We start from the raw sequence: 12,296 nt of genomic DNA, 5'->3' as shown, positions 1-12,296 counted from the left end.
TATTTATTTATTTATTTATATTTTGCAATAAAAGTTTAATGGATATAAAATTATTTCTGGAAATTAAAGACTATATTAAATATTAAAATGCAGCCTTTAATAAATGTGTTTTATGTACATTCTAATACTGAGACATAGTACTACATTTATATAACTAACTTTCACCTTTTCAAAGGAAACTAATTCTTGGCTTAAATAGAGACATTAATTATATTGACTTATATATGTTTCTTTCTCCTTTTAGGCTGTACTTTGGAGGTATAAATTTTCTCAGCTTAAAGGTTCTTCAGATGATGGCAAGAGCAAAATCAAGTTTTTGTTTCAGAATCCAGACACTAAACAGATTGAAGCAAAGGTAAACACAAGAAATTCATTACATAACACAACTCTGATACATTAATGCAATTAAGAAGCAAAGGCAGAAGATATAGCAAAACCAACAAAGGAAGAACACATTGTCTGTTTACATTGAAATATCTCTCATTGCCAAAAGAATAAATTCACTTTAAGATTTTAATGATAAATTTTCACTGAAAGGCATCATTTAAATTGCACACAACTATTATATAAAACAATTTTAGTTTTTTAATTCTTCATGAATTGCATTTGTTTCACAATTAAAATAGCATCCTAGAAGCTAAATGGATTACTAAGTGGTTTTACATTCTAGATCTTTTAATATAATATGAGCAAAATTGACTCTATTTTGTCATTATTTATTCTTTTCTTAAATAGTTAACACATATTCTTACACAAAACTATTTTACAATCATGTTTCTGCATGTAATCATGTGTCAAAAAGACAAATGAAAGAGATTTTTATTTTCAGTATTTTGTAATATATTAACTATGCTCATTTCGACTCATCAGAAAGATTCACTATTTTTATTTTGATGAGAACATATACTTGTAGATAATCAAAATCTAAATGCTTTTCATTATTCTAGTATATAATTCATTATAACAATGTTTGGATAAGAATAAGTTATATAAATATCCCAATGTGAAAGAAAAAACACATAGTAAATAGTAAAATTTAAAGTTAATTATATAGACAGAAAACCCAATATATCTTTCAATGATGAGTCGAAATTTTCTTAATTCTGTTATAATCTTTACTTACTGAATTCAAGGTGAAAGACTTCATCTGACATTCACACTCTTCTAGGGCCTGGCCCTATGTGACATCCGTACTCTCTTGTCGCACCACTCTGCATTCAGGTCAGACCCACTCCTGTGAACAACGTGATCCCTTCTATGACATTCGCATTCCTCCTTAGCTTTTGTCCAAATTGCTCTGGGGACACGCATTATTGTTTTATCTTTGTCTTTTCACTTGTCTTTACTTCCTCTTCCTAGATGGTAGGTTGTATAAATTAGGAACTGTTGATTTATTACCCTTATGCTGCTTCCACTGCATCTCTCTAAATTACTAGTGTTACCATAGCCTTGCCTTGTATTTGTATCCTACAAGTTCAGACAGATGCCTTGATAATTTAGTCAACTTACTTTATTGAACTTGTTTCATAATTTTCAAGTTCTCACTCCTAAGATGCCCTCTTCCCTGTATACCAACTCCTATATGCAGCTTTCTTCTGTCTACCTCTCACCCCCACCACTACCTGCCATTAATAGATACATTACTTTGTGCCAGCTAGGAATACTGCTATTTAAATTGATTCTTGCTGTTACTATCAAGAAATGCCTTACTATTGTACAAAAATATTTACTTTAGCTCTTGATAGAATTTTCAGCATTTCAAAACAGCATAAAGCTTTAATACTGGCAAAATCGTATTAGTATAAGTTCTGTGTTCCTCTTGCTAGTAGGGAAACTTACGTTGCTGGTAGTAGTATAGTGTTTGATTTTTATTTATTACTCTTATAACACTTTTTAATGAACTAATAATCCCTTAGCACTGAAGCAAAAACTTTAAGTTTAATCAAATAACTACTAACTTTAGTATTTAGTTTTCTTTCATTTAGTAACATTGTATATGCAACTCTATAGCTAATTATATTCCCTTCATATTGAATATTACTTATGTTTGCAATTTGTCTTTCATATATTATTTATTTCATTAATTCAGTGGAAGATTTTAAGAAGATAGTATTTGGTTGAGTGTGATTCTCAAATTTGAACTATTTATAGGTTTATGCCATTTGATACATTAAAGAATATCTTTAAATGCAGCATCTTTGAATATGAAATAAGAGAAATTAGAAGTTACATAGGTGCCACTAAAAAATACCAAATTACAAATTGGAAGCATTTAACAAGAAAAGGCACTGACTAGCTAGAGTGATGGCCAGGCCTATGGAATTGTTTAGCCATTTTTACATCCATAACTGGTTATCATCTCTGCTGGCAGCATAGTAATTGCGTAAGAATTAAATTAAAACATTTGCTGTTTGGTAGCCTTAAGTGTAGCTTGTTAGTAGTAAGCTAAATGAGTAGTAAAATGACACTGAATTAGAAGAGCAAAGCAAGGATAACAGCATCAAGTTATTTTGTGCACATAAGATTTATTTTCTTGAGGAAAATGTGCACAAATTCAACTTGCTGGGTAGTATTTGGTTTTAAATAAGTTACCCAAATTATATTCCCGAAATCTGTAACATTATATATTCCAACCATCTATGTATGAGAGATGTACTTTCTCTACTTCCCTACCATTATTGCATGTTTTCACTCTCCTTTTATGTAGATTTTCACATCATAGATTTTAATTTCATTTTCCAATACCTAGCAATAAAAAACAAATTTTTATGGGCATGTCTCCTAGTCCAAATTGGTCTTTGGTGAATTGTTGTTAATTCTTGTTTTTTTGCATGCTTTCTATTTATATTGTTTATTTTTACAATAAATTTTATTAGTATATTTAAGGTATACAATATAATGTCATTCATCACTGGAATCTGTACCTTTACATAATCTATTTTGGTTCTTATTCTAAACCTATCCTCCTGCCCTCCCTTTAATCCCTTCATTCCTCTCTATCTACAAAATCTTTGATTCCATTTTTTCTTTTTCTCATATTAATTCCATTCTATTTATCTTTGTTAATTGTGCTGGATAATTTTCAAAGAAGCAAAATTATTTTTTCATTGATTTTCAGTTTTGCCCTCTTCAATTGATTTAGTGATTTCTTCTTTTATACTTAACTTCTTTTTTCTTTTGGTAGTTTTGGTTTTATATTGCTTTTATCTGATGTGAAGTAGGATTCTAGATTACGAATTTGGAACTTCTTTCTGTTAGGATTTAGTGCTATAATTTTCCTCTTAGATCATAAGCTGCATCCCTCAAATTCTGATATATTGTGTTTCTATTTTCATCTTTTCAATGTGGTTTTGTTATTTCCTTTAAGGCTGTCTCTTTGAAAAATGGCCTTTTACCTGCTTTCTTCTTTTTAAAATGTGATTAATTTTAGGGTTCTTTTAGGGTCACAGCACATATTGGTAAAAGATTCATAGATTTCTTATATAAGCTGTGCAACTCCCCTTCGACATCCCTATCGGAGATGACACATTGTAGCAACAAAGGATCCCACACTGACTCACCACTGTCCTCTGGCCTCACAGTTCACACTAGCATTAAATAACAGTATGCACAACGTAACAGTTAACTTTAAGGTAAAATACAGGCTAGTTTCACTAGCATAAAGAAACTCTTGCTTTACCAATTCAACTCTTCCGGCCATTGGCAAACACCCGTTTTTTGTTTGTTTGTTTGTTTGTTTTGTTTTGTTTTTTTACCATTTCTATAGTTTTTCATTTTTAAGGACCTCATGGGCTGTATGATACAGTACATAGCTATTAAAAATCGACTGAATTAACTTAGTAACATGCATTTTAATTTTTTCATATATTTTTATGGTTTGATAGCTCATTCTGTTCAGTATTGAAATTTTTAATATTCCATTTCCAGGTGTACTAGAGTGTAGTTAGCCATTAAACTATTGAAGAATAGCTTGGTTACTTCCCAGGTTGGGTGCTTATGAATAAAACTTCTGTAAATATCTATATTTAGATTTTTTCTATATACATAAGATTTCAACTCTTTAAGTGAATACTAAAATGCTTGATTGCTGGATCGGTGAGTACAAAAATGTGTTTAATTTTTAAGAAACTGTCAAACTATCTTTCAAATTGATAATTTTGCGTTTCTACCAGTAAAAGACTCACAAATTTCTCCTTTCAGTTTTCCAAGTTTTGCCTCAATATTTTGATATTTATTTTGATATTTATTTAACTATCAAGAATTACCTTGTCTTTAAAAAATTTGACCTACTTATATCATGAAATATGTGCCTCTCTTCTTGATAACTTTCATTCAGGGGTCTTTTGCTTCCTTTGAAGAGTCCTATTTCTGAAATTAATGAAACTACTACTCTCTTTTTTTATAAACTGAATCTTTATTGGTACATTTTAGATATACAATGCAGTTACATTCATCATTGATATCTTGTACCTTTACAGGGTATATCTTATTTTTTCCTCATTCCCCTAGCCTCCCTTCCAGCCTCCACCTTTCACTACTTACAAATACTTGGTTTCCAGTTTCTTCCTTTTCTCTTGTTTTTCCTGTTCCCTTTTTACATTTCTTCTACACCTTACATTTGCCCAATAACTTTAGACCTTTCCTTTCTTTTACTAAATATCAATTATATATTTTGATCCTTATTTAGCCTCATAGTTTATCACACTAGAGAAACTACATGGTATTTACAGATGTGTATCCTATTAATTTCACTTAAGAGTATGTCCTTGGGCCGGGGATTTAGCTCAGCGGTTCGGTGGCCTGCCTCACAAGCGCAAGGACCCGAGTTTGATCCCCGGTACCAAAAAAAAAAAAAGAGTATGTCCTCAATGTGCATACACTTAGCTACAAATTTCTCTAGTTTCTCATTCTTTATGGCTGAGCATACTCCAGATAGATAGATAGATAGATAGATAGATAGATAGATAGATAGATAGATAGGATCTTTATCTAGTCTCCAGTTGATGGGCAATTGGGCTATTTCCAAGTTTTAGCTATTACAAACTGTTCTGCTATAAGATGGGTGAGCATATATCACTGCGGTATGATTCTTTTAATTCTTTTTGGAAGATATCCAGCAGGGGAATAGCTGGGTCTTATGGGACTTCCAATGCTAGTTGTTTAAGGTATCTCCATATTGATTCTCACAGTGGTTGCACCAATCTGCACTCCCACACCAACAATAAAGAAGGGTACCTTTCTCCCCACACCCCTGCCAGCACTTGTTATTGGTTAATTTCTTGATAGCAGCCATTCTTTTTGGGGTGAGGTAGAATCTCAGTGATATTTTCATCTGCATCTCTCGAATTACCAATGATGTTGAACATTTTTTCATATATTTATTGACTGGTTTTACTTCTTTGTCTGAGAAATGTAGGTTCATTTCAGATGCCCATTTTTTAAATGGATCTTTATATTTTGGGGGGGAGGCTGGACTTTTTTGAGTTCTTTATAAAAGCTAGATATTAGACCTTTGAGGAAAATCTGGTAAAATTTTTTTCCAACATTGTAGATTGTCTCTTGCAGTTCAGTTTTTTGAAAGATGAGATCCCAGTTGATTCTTTGTGCTAGTTCCAATGCTCCTGAGTATTTGTTCATAAATATTTGTTCATATGCCAATGTCTTCAAGAGTTCTACCTAGCTTATCTTCCAACAAGTTTAGTGTTTCTGTTTTAATATTTATAACTTCAATTCACTTTTATTGTAGCTTAGTGCATGTTGAAAGACCGGGGTCTATTTTTAATCTTTGGCAAGTTGAAATCCAGTTTATCCAACACCATTTATTAAAGAGGCTAGATATCTTTCCTCTGTTGAATATGGTTGGCTCCTTTGTCAAAGATGAGGTAGCTAAGTGTGTCTGGACTTGTTTCAGAATCTTCTAATCTATTCCACTAAGAAGTAAAAGCAGCAAGTAAATATATGAAAAAAATGTTCCACATCACTGGTCATTCGAGAGATGCAGATGAAAACAACACTGAGATTCCACCTCACCCCACAAAGAATGGCTGCTATCAAGAAATCAACCAATAACAAATGTTGGCCAGGTTGTGGGGAGAAAGGAAGCCTTCTCCAGTGTTCCTGGGAGCGTGGACTGGTGCAACCACTATGGAAATCAATATGAAGATATCTCAAAGAGCTGGAACTAAAGGTTCCATTTGACCCAGGCATCCCTCTGCTAGGTATCTTTCCAAAATAATTAAAAGAATCATATCACAGTGATATCTGCACACCTGTGTTTATAGCTCTACATTTTGTTATAGCTAAAATTTGGAAATAGCCCATTTGCCCATCAGTTGGAGACTGCATAAAGAAGATGTGGTTTTTGTATAAAATGGAATACTACTCAATCATAAAGAATGAGAAATTAGATTTATTCATAGGAAAATGGATACATATTGAGGATATACTCCTAAGTGAAATAAATAAGTCACACACATGTAAATACTGAATAGTTTCTCTGGTGTGAAAAAGTGTAATGGTACATAAGATCCTAATGATATAATTGATAATGTGAAATAGGAAGAAAAGGGCTAAAGGTGTAGGGGATGTGGGAAAGGTAGGGGAAAGGTAATAAAGGAAATGAAAAAATATGAGAAAATGATAAAATAGAAATAAAGTATTTGTAAAAAGGGAAGGCAGGAGGGGGTGAAGGGAGGGCAGGGACAAGGGGAAAAATGAGAAACAAGACCTGTCATGTAAAGGTACAATATACCAATGATGAATGTAACTGTACTGTATACCTAAAATGTACCAATAAACTAAATGAGAGAAAACAGAATAATCTATTCCACTGATCCTTGGGCCTGTTTCTTTACATTACTATGTTGTTTTTATCACAATGGCTTTGTAGTATAGTTTCAAGTTAGGGATTATGATACCTCCTGCCATGTCTCTGTTGCCTAGGATGGAATTTGCTATTCTAGGTCTCTTCTGTTCCAAATAAATTTTTGTATTCTTTTCTTTCATGCTGTGAAGTATACTGTTGTTTTTTCAATAGGAATTCATTAAATCTGTATAGTAGTTTTGGAAATATGGCCATTTTCAATATATTTATTTTTTTCAAGAGTGTTTTAGTTCTCAATGTAGAGGTCTTTTGCTTCCTTTGTTAGATTGATTCCTAGATATTTCATTTTTATGCTACTGTGAAAGTCATTGTTTCCCTAATTTTTTGCTCAATGGGTCAGCTATTTGTGTACAAGAAAGCTTTGACTTTGAAGTGTTAACTTGTATCCAGCTACTCTATTGACTCTGTCAATTAAGTCTAGAAGTCTTTTGGGACTAATAAGTAGAGCATCACATTGTCAGCTCATAATGTCAGTTTAACTTCTTCCTTTCCAATCTTAATTCATTGTGTTTCTTTTTCTTCTTTAATTGCTGTGGCTAATGTTTCCAAAACTATATTGAACAGGAGTGGGGATAGTGGACATCATTGTCTTGCTCCTGATTTTAATATGAAGATTTTCAGTTTTGGCAATTGAGTGTGATGTTGGCTGTTGTTTTTTCATAGAAAGCTTTTATCAAGTTGAGATAAAGACCATCTATTCCAATTTTCTGAAGGTTTTTCATCAAAAATGGGTGTTGAATTTTGTCAAATGCTTTTTCTGCATGTGTAAAAATGATCATATGGTTTGCTTTTTACTCTGCTAATATAGTGTATTACATTTATTTAGTGCATGTTGAAAGACAGGGGTCTATTTTTAATCTTTGGCAAGTTGATTATTTATTGATTTATGTATGTTGAACCTTCCTTGTATTCCTGGGTTAAATCCAACTTGGTCAGGGTGTGTGCTCTTGATGATATCTGTATTATTTTTTTTCCTATCTTATTGAGGATCTATGCTCATTAGGGAGATTGGCCTATAGTTCCATTTTTTGGTTGCTTCATTCCCTGGTTTTGGAATCAAAGCAACCCTTACTTCCAGGAATGAATTTGGAAGTATTTCTTCCCTTTCAATTTCATTGAAAAGTTTAAAGAATAGTGGAAGTAGTTCTTCTCTAAATATTGTGTATCATTCAGCAGTGAATCCATCAATACCTGGGCTTTTCTTTGTTGGTAAATTTATCATTACATTTTCAATTTCTTTTTTGTAATTGAGTTTATTGGCACATTTTAGGTACATTCGTTACAGTTACATTCATTATTGGGATCTTGTACCTTTACATGGCAGGTCTTGCTTCTCATTTTTTCCCCTTGTCCCTGACCTCCCTTCACACCTCCTCCCCTCCCCATTTACAAACAGTTTATTTCCATTTTTCATTTTCTCATATTTTTTTCTTTTCCTTATTACCTTTCCTCTACCCTTCCCACTTTCCATACACATTTAGTCCTTTTTTTCCTATTTCACATTGTCAATTATCTCATTAGGATCTTATGTACTGTTATGGTTTTTCACACCAGAGAAACTATTCGGTATTTACACGTGTGATTTATTTATTTAACTTAGGAGTATATCTTCAATATGTAGCTATTTTCCTATGGATGAATCTAATTTGTCATTCTTTATGGCTGATTCATATTCCATTTTATAGAAAAAACACATCTTTTTTGTCCAGTTTCCAACTGATAGGCAAACGGGCTGTTTCTAAATTTTAGCTGTTACAAACTGTGCTGCTATAAACATAGGTGTGCATGTATCACTATGGTATGATTCTTTTAATTCTTTTGGAAAAATACTTACTAGAGGGATGGCTGGATCAAATGGAACCTCTAGTCCCAGCTCTTTGAGGTATCTCTATATTGACTTCTGGCACATTTTCAATTTCACTGATTGTAACTGGAGTGTTTAGAATTTTTATATCTTCTTCATTCAACTTGGTAGTTCATATGCGTCTAGAAGTCTGTCCATTTCTTCTGTGTTTTCCACTTTTTTAGAGTTACAGGCTCTCCAAGTAGGTATTTATGATCCTCTGGATTTCTGCTGAATTTGTTGTGATGTCACCTTTTTCATTTCTAATTGCATGGATTTGAGACTTTTCTTCACCCCCCCTTTTTTTAATAAGGTCGACTAACAGTTTATCAATTTTATTTATTCTTTCGAAAACGAAAACCAACTCTTTAATTCATTGTTTTTTTTATCTTTCTCTTAGTCTCCATTGCATTGATTTCTACTCTGATCTTTATAATTTCCTCTCTTTTCTAAGCTTGGAGTTTTTCTTGTTTTTCATTTTCTAGAGGCTTAAGATTCAGCCTTAGGTTATTTGAGCTTAGTCTGTTTTCCTAGTGCGGGCATTCAATGCTATAAATTTCCCTTGCTGAACTGCTTTTATTGCATCCTATAGATTCCTGTATGTTGTATTGGCATTATCATTTATTTGTAAAAACTAATTTCTTCTTTCATTCTTTTTGACTCATTGGTTGTTCAGGGGAGTATTATTAAATTTCAGTGTGTTTTTCAAGTTCTTGAAGTTTTTGTTTTTGTTTTACTTTTTATTTATTTTGCTTTTGATCCCCAATTTAATTGCACTATGGTCTGATTATATACATGTTATAACTTAAACTCCTTTGCATTTACTTAAACATGTATGAGCTAGTATGTGCTTTATTTTGGAGAATGACCCATGTGCAGCTGAAAATAATGTATGTTTTGATTTTGTAGAGTGGAACAATCTATAGATATCTATTAAATCTATTTTTTCAAAAGCTTGTTTCAGTTCTAGTACTTCATTGTTTATTTTTTTGCCTAGATGAACTGTCTATTTGTGATAGTGGGGTATTTAAATCCTTCACTACAGTTGTATTAGTGCTTATTTGGTTTTTCATATCCTTTAATATTTGCTTTGTAGAGTGGTGGCGTTACTATTTGGTGCATATATATTTATGATTGCAGTCTCTTCCTCTTGGATTGTTCCCTTTACAAGGATGTAGTGACCTTCTTTGTCTCTCTTAATTAGTTTTGGTTTAAAATTTACTTTGTCTTCAAATAAAATAGCTACACTGCATTTTTTTTTCTGTGTTCTTGTTGTATTGAGAACTCTTTTCCATCCTTTTACTCTCAGTCTGTGAGTTTCTTTGTGGATTAAGTGGGTTTCTCCTATACAGAATATTGTTGGATTTTCCTTCTTAATCCACTCAATCAGTCCATTTCATTTGATTGGTGAGTAAAGGCCTTTATCATTGATGGTTATAATTGATATTTATTGCCTTATCATTGTCATGTTATTGTCCTGTTATTGGCTCTTTTTTAATTTTTCCCCCTCTCCCTTTGGTTTCTTGCCTTGCCTAATGGATTTGCTCTTTGTGCCTCATGGGATTGTGACCTTCATTGTCTTTTTCTAGGAATTTTTTAGAATTGTTTGGAGTGCTGTTTTGATATCCATTTTGAAAGATAGCTTTGCAGGATACATTGGTCTAGGTTGCAGGTTTTTTTTTTTCTTTCTTTTAGGGTTTGAAACACCTCAGTCCAGGCTCTCATTGACTTGAGAGTTTGTGTTGAAAAGTCTGCTGTGATTCTGATGGGCTTTCCTTTGCATGTGATTTGTTTCTTTTCTCTAACTGCTTGTAGTATTTTGTTCTTCTCTTGGGGTTCCAGGATCTTGATTATTACATGTCTAGGTGTAGCTTTTTTTTTTTCTTTTTTTTTGATCATGGCTAGTTGGAGTCCTGCATGCCTCACTTATCTGTATGTCAAATTCTTTTGGTCTGTTTGGGAAGTTTTCTGTCACTAATTCTGTGAACATTGTTTAAATGTCATTTGTACATTCTCCTGCTTTTTTCATGGACTCATATCAGTCTTATATTATTCTTTTTTGTATCATCTGGGATCTGTTGAATTGATTTCTCATGTTCCCTTACTATTTTTAAGAGATTCTTCTTTTCATAGTAATTGATTTCCATCCAGTCTTCAATATTTTATATCCTTTCTTTGGATTGGCTCAATCTTTTATGTAAACTTTCAATAGAATTTTTAATTTCCTGGATATATGTTTGAGTCTGTTTCATGAATTCCATTTCTTTCCTATGCTGGACATTCATGGCTTCAATCATGGTCCTGAGCTCATGTATTTTTTTATGTTTGTGTTATAAAATCTTTAATCATGTCATTCATTCTGTTCACCACCCCTATAGTTATCTGGGAAATTATTTCCGTTTTGAAGTTTTCTAGAGCCCCATCCATCTGTTTTGTTACTCTCTGTATTATCAGTTCAGGGTGTCCAAGTGGTTGATTGTTAGTCTTTTCCACCTCATTTCCCCCAGAATTTGCCCTTGGTAAGCTGGAAGTATGTGTTTGTGCTTGAGCCTTGTTTGAATGTTCCCATTTCTATTTTTAGTTTCTGTACTGTCCTTCTTTTGAAAGCTGGTTTAATACTTTGTTCTTCCTGTTATAGCTTGTCTTTAGTTTTTGATTCTCTAATGACTCTGAAGAAATCTCTTTTTCATTATACCATGAAGAACAACTGATTAGATCAATCATAACATCTTAACCCAAGTGATATAATTAGCAACACAAAAGCATAAAGCACAGCTTAGATAATGACAGTTTGTTGTAGTTATTAATCTATCACCTTTAACTGTGTGAATTAAATCAAAATTGAGGCTAGAGTTCAGGATAATGGCTTTTATGATCTCCTTGTGCTTCTGTGGTGTGAATCCAGGAAGCCATAGGTGAATGGGCTGGGGGGTCAGCTGCAGATTCCCATACAGCTCCACCTCTTACTGGTCTGCTGCTGGGGTTGGGGGCTGGGATGAGAGCTGCAGGCTGACTCCAGGCAGTTCCACCTCCCATCATCCCCTGCCAAGGACAGGAACAGGGGAGAGATCTTACTATGACTACTTTCTTTTGATTAGTGTTAGCATGCTATAGTTTTCTCTTTCCTTTTGCTGTACATAGTATTTCTTATTTTTTCAATATTCTATATTCAAATTTGATCTTTTTCCAGAATACAAAATTAAAACATGTTTCTTGACCCACCTTGATCATCAAAGTGATTATTGTACAGTTGTCTGAGTATATACTATATTTGTTACTATTTTAAATGTGTTGCCCTTGTTCTGTAGCTTTATGTCTTCTACTCTTTCTATTTTATATTTTACATGATTTGCAATTTCATGATTCAATTGTCTGTCTTTTATTAGAATGTTTTATTACTTTTTCTTCCTTTTCTCTTCTCTCCCCCCACTTTCTTCATTCTTCCTCTCTCCCTCCCTTTTTCCTCTTTCTCACTGCTCTTTCTCCTCTTCTTCCTCTTCCTCCTTTTCCTTCTTCTTTTATGCATCTCACTATGCTGTTCCTCTTCCTCCTCTTCCTTCTTTTACTTTG

General features: G+C 32.9%; 1 protein-coding gene across 1 annotated transcript in view; it reads left to right on the top strand.

Moving 5' to 3' along the window:
* The window catches only part of Sntg1 (syntrophin gamma 1), a 783,297-nt gene that overhangs the window by 755,875 nt on the left and 15,126 nt on the right, over positions 1-12,296 (top strand). Inside the window, exon 18 of the mRNA XM_010622657.3 lies at positions 245-355. Within this exon, the coding sequence (XP_010620959.1) occupies positions 245-355 (111 nt within the window). The remainder of the gene's footprint in view (positions 1-244; positions 356-12,296) is intronic.

The sequence above is a fragment of the Fukomys damarensis genome, unplaced genomic scaffold (assembly GCF_012274545.1).
Source record: "Fukomys damarensis isolate Sample0158 unplaced genomic scaffold, DMR_v1.0_HiC HiC_scaffold_5, whole genome shotgun sequence".
Classification (NCBI taxonomy): Eukaryota; Metazoa; Chordata; class Mammalia; order Rodentia; family Bathyergidae; genus Fukomys; species Fukomys damarensis.
Note: the sequence above shows the minus strand (reverse complement) of the source record. Positions and strands in the feature narration are given on the sequence as shown.